This window comes from Nicotiana attenuata, unplaced genomic scaffold (assembly GCF_001879085.1).
Source record: "Nicotiana attenuata strain UT unplaced genomic scaffold, NIATTr2, whole genome shotgun sequence".
NCBI lineage: Eukaryota > Viridiplantae > Streptophyta > Magnoliopsida > Solanales > Solanaceae > Nicotiana > Nicotiana attenuata.
The window spans coordinates 32,344-35,989 of NW_017673279.1; the positions used below are offsets into that span (position 1 = coordinate 32,344).

The 3,646-nt window shown below is 35.8% G+C and overlaps 1 protein-coding gene across 1 annotated transcript; it reads right to left on the minus strand.

Moving 5' to 3' along the window:
• Positions 1-379: 379 nt before the first annotated feature.
• Positions 380-3,333, minus strand: LOC109215927. The gene is made up of 4 exons (XM_019380050.1): positions 2,080-3,333; positions 951-1,957; positions 841-864; positions 380-667 (listed from the first exon to the last, which is right to left on the minus strand). Exons 1-4 carry the CDS (start codon positions 3,242-3,244, stop codon positions 623-625), a joined length of 2,241 nt encoding a protein of 746 aa, XP_019235595.1. The 5' UTR covers positions 3,245-3,333; the 3' UTR covers positions 380-622.
• Between the last annotated feature and the right edge of the window lie 313 nt (positions 3,334-3,646).

Here is a 3,646-nt window from a genome sequence, read left to right on the forward strand (position 1 = left end):
ACGAATCCCACCTCTATAATGTTGAAGATAGGATCCCTATTCAGCGAGTCGTGGACTTTGTATCTAGCTAATCGTCCTGGACTTTGTATCTAGCTAATCGTCATTTTCAATTTGGTTCATTTAATTTGAGTTATATAGTTCATCTTCCATTGGAACAACGATGTCTTCCAAGAACCAGTATTTCTTTTCAGGCATAAGGATTAGAAATAGATGACTTAAGTCCAGCAAGAAGGAAAATAAGTAAATGAATATAAAAAATTCTGCAAAAAGGAGAAATTCTGCTCCATCGCGAACCTAACTACGGACTGCAACTTAAAAATTTCTGCAATACAAAAATTTCTGCACAACGAAATTTCTGCAAATCTGAAAATTTTTGCAATAAGAAAAAATTTCTGCAATTTGTAATCAGTTCTAAAATTACATGATGCATTAAAGTATTGAAACATAGTTATAGCAATTTGCTCAAAACATGAACTACATATTGTATATGACTAGAAACAACAAAAAATATGACTAAACAGCATCCCTGCTTCAAAATCTTCGACGCTTCCTAAACAGCAGCAAATGTGACTAGAACAATGTCCACGACACAGCATCTAAGAATTCCAACAGTAGAATGTCTTCAATAGTAGTGAGAACTAACCTGTTCTACTTCTCCTGTTCTAACCTACAAAATACAGAAATATGGTTTAATGTGTAACATGTAAATGGAACTTATTTGAGTAGTTTTAACAGTTTCATATTCTATTCAGCTGCCAAAAGAAAAAATAGCAGCAACCGTCAGTTAAACGCCATCCAAAAATAGCAGCAAAAGTAATTCAGAGAGCATCCAACTTTTACCTCATTTAATTCTCCTCTTCTAACCTACAAAATAGAGAAAACATGGTTTAACTTTTAACTTGTAAATAGAAAGGCGACTTAAAAATTACATCAGATTTCAAATATTATACCGGCAATTTTTCAGGATGTGATGATGTAGTTGATTGCCACAAGACTGGTTCATTTAGGTAAGTTTCTGTTTCCACATAGCTAAACTTGCAAGTTCTCTTGTTGTGACCAGGCTTATGACAAATGCTACATTCAATAGTTGTTTGCTTCCTCTTCATCCTTGTTCTGCTCGCTCCAGCTTCACCATATTCCTTTTTCCTCAATTTTTGCTTTCTTCCTCTCTTCTGTTTCACATTCTTTGGAGGCAAAGGAGGAATCTTACAAGATTTAGGCCACAACTGTGATCCATTAATTGGAAGAATAGCATATTCATAAATTCTCCTATATGTTTCCACCATGTAGTAGTCATCGACGTATTTAATTACCTCATCATTTTTAGCCCAAATTGCTGAAATGGCATGCTTGCAAGGATATCCTGTTATCGTCCACTTCCTACAACTACATGTTTTGTTATGTAGGTCCACTGCCCAATTATCATCCATGCTCTCTCCAAGGATTTCATAATTCCACTTATTTGATTTTTGAGGAATAAACGCAGCTGCTGCCGCCTCATTTTTGTGTAAAATATCCTTGATTCTAGGGCAAACATCACCCAAATTCCATTTTTCTCCTTTATCCCTGTTAGCTTGTATCCGAGCCATCAATATGTATCTTAATTTCTCTAACAATGTTATAATGGGCTTGTCTCGGGCCTCAAGTATCATGCTATTAAAGGATTCACACATGTTATTCAACAAGATATCACACTTAGCATTTGGATTGAAGTGAGATCTAGACCATTCACTTGGTGGTTTGTCATTTAACCAAGAAACAACATCTGCATCTAAATTTAAAAGGTCAGACATGCGATCATGAAAGAACTTCACCGTCGTAGACTTTGCAGCAGCCCAAAGTGCATTCCTTAAGGAGAAACCACTAAAGCCAGCCCTCCTAAAATTGCCATAGAGGTGTCTCACGCAGAATCTATGACTGACGAATGGCAACACATCGTTAAATGCTTCAAGAAGACCTTCAATAAAAAAAGATCATATTTTTTAGTAAGAGTTTCAAACTAAAATGTTGAAGCAAGCAAAACTTGAATATAAAAGCAACTCAAATCCAATAAACTGAATATAAATGCTTCAAGAAGACCTTTTTGCTTATCTGACATGAAAGTCCAACCACCATGATCATCAATATCCAAATCAATAGACAAGTAGTTCAAAAACCATGACCACGTATCCCGTGTTTCCTTTTCAACAACTGCATATGCGATTGGGAATATGTTATTATTAGCATCAAGCCCAACTGCTGTTAACAATTGAGTTCCATACATCGGGCCCTTTAACCAACAACCATCTACACCAACTATCTTTCTACAACAGGCCTTGAAGCCTTCCTTACAAGCAGCAAAGCATATATAAATTCTCTGAAATATATATGGCTTGTTAGCTATTTCATTTTCTGTTAATTTCACATGAATCGAACTACCTGGATTTGTCCTTTCAAGCTCATCGATGTAGTCCCACATCATAGCAAATTGATCTTTAATATCACCATCAAGCAACGCGATGGCCTTTCTTTTAGCCCTTCTAGCTTGAGGTAAACTAATATGAGCTTTAAGTTGCCGACTAATTGTATCTCTGAATTTAGAAACTTTCAGATCCCTGTTTGAACTGATGGTATCCAGATATCTCCTTGCAATAAAAGAAGATGTGATCGTCTTATTACGATGATACCAATTTTTACAACTATGCTCAGGGTTGTAAGTTTTTATTTGAAATCCCTTGTCCCTGTGCATTCTTGATGCCATAATTTCCCACTCACAAGTCGGATGTATGCACTTACCTCTTATTCTTATCTTGTCATTTTTGCACCACTTGATATACTTTCCAGCTTGTATTTCGTGAGTTTCCACGGCATACTTAAACTCTTTTTTGTTTCCAAATGTATATTCAAGAGCAAGTACAGGATTCTTCTCATCAGTTTTAGGATTGTACTTAGGAAAATCAAAACTCTCATTGTCTGAATCACTATCCAAGCTTAAAGTGTCCGAAGAATTCACGCAATCAGAATCCCCTTCTTCATTTGACAACTTCTTTTGAACCTCGGCACTAAAACCTTCAACGCGTTGTTTTCCAGTAACTCCCTTATCAAGCATTGGATTGAAATCTGATAGTTCATTTTCAGAATCATCAAACTCATCACTACTAGACGAGTTTGACGTTTCAACCAGTTTCTCAGTAATTCCAACATTTTGTTGCATATTTTCAATGTTGATTGTTTGATCTTCATTCTCAAGTTCTATCTCTGCCATTTCAAAGTAATAGTCCAGATGCTCAAAATATATCTCAACTATATTATCTTTGGGAATTGATTCGGCAATTCTGCTAGCTTTAACTTCAGTTGATACTAGTCTCAATATGTTACCAAACATACCACATTTGTGCCAGAATATCACTGAATCATTGACGTAACCACAAATCTCGGCCATCTTCCTCAACTCTATCATATTAAGATCTGTTGGTTTCACATAGTCAAAGTAGTCGACCACACCTCTAACATAGTGTTTAGTTGGCCGATGCTTCATCAAACCCCTATGATATACCTTAATGCTGAAACATGACGCCGCAATTACAGAGTCTGTCAAGAATAAAAACCATATTTTTAATAGGATTTCAAACCAAAATACTTTGAAGCAAGCAGAACTGAATATAAA

What these genes read in the sequence shown, in the direction of transcription:
- LOC109215927 (XM_019380050.1), bottom strand. Translation starts at nt 3,244, where the DNA reads ATGGCAGAGATAGAACTTGAGAATGAAGATCAAACAATCAACATTGAA. An exon ending in CACATCCTGAAAAATTGCCG is followed by an intron (nt 865 to 950) that starts GTATAATATTTG and finishes TCTATTTTGTAG; the next exon opens with GTTAGAAGAGGAGAATTAAA. An exon ending in GAAGAGGAGAATTAAATGAG is followed by an intron (nt 668 to 840) that starts GTAAAAGTTGGA and finishes TGTATTTTGTAG; the next exon opens with GTTAGAACAGGAGAAGTAGA.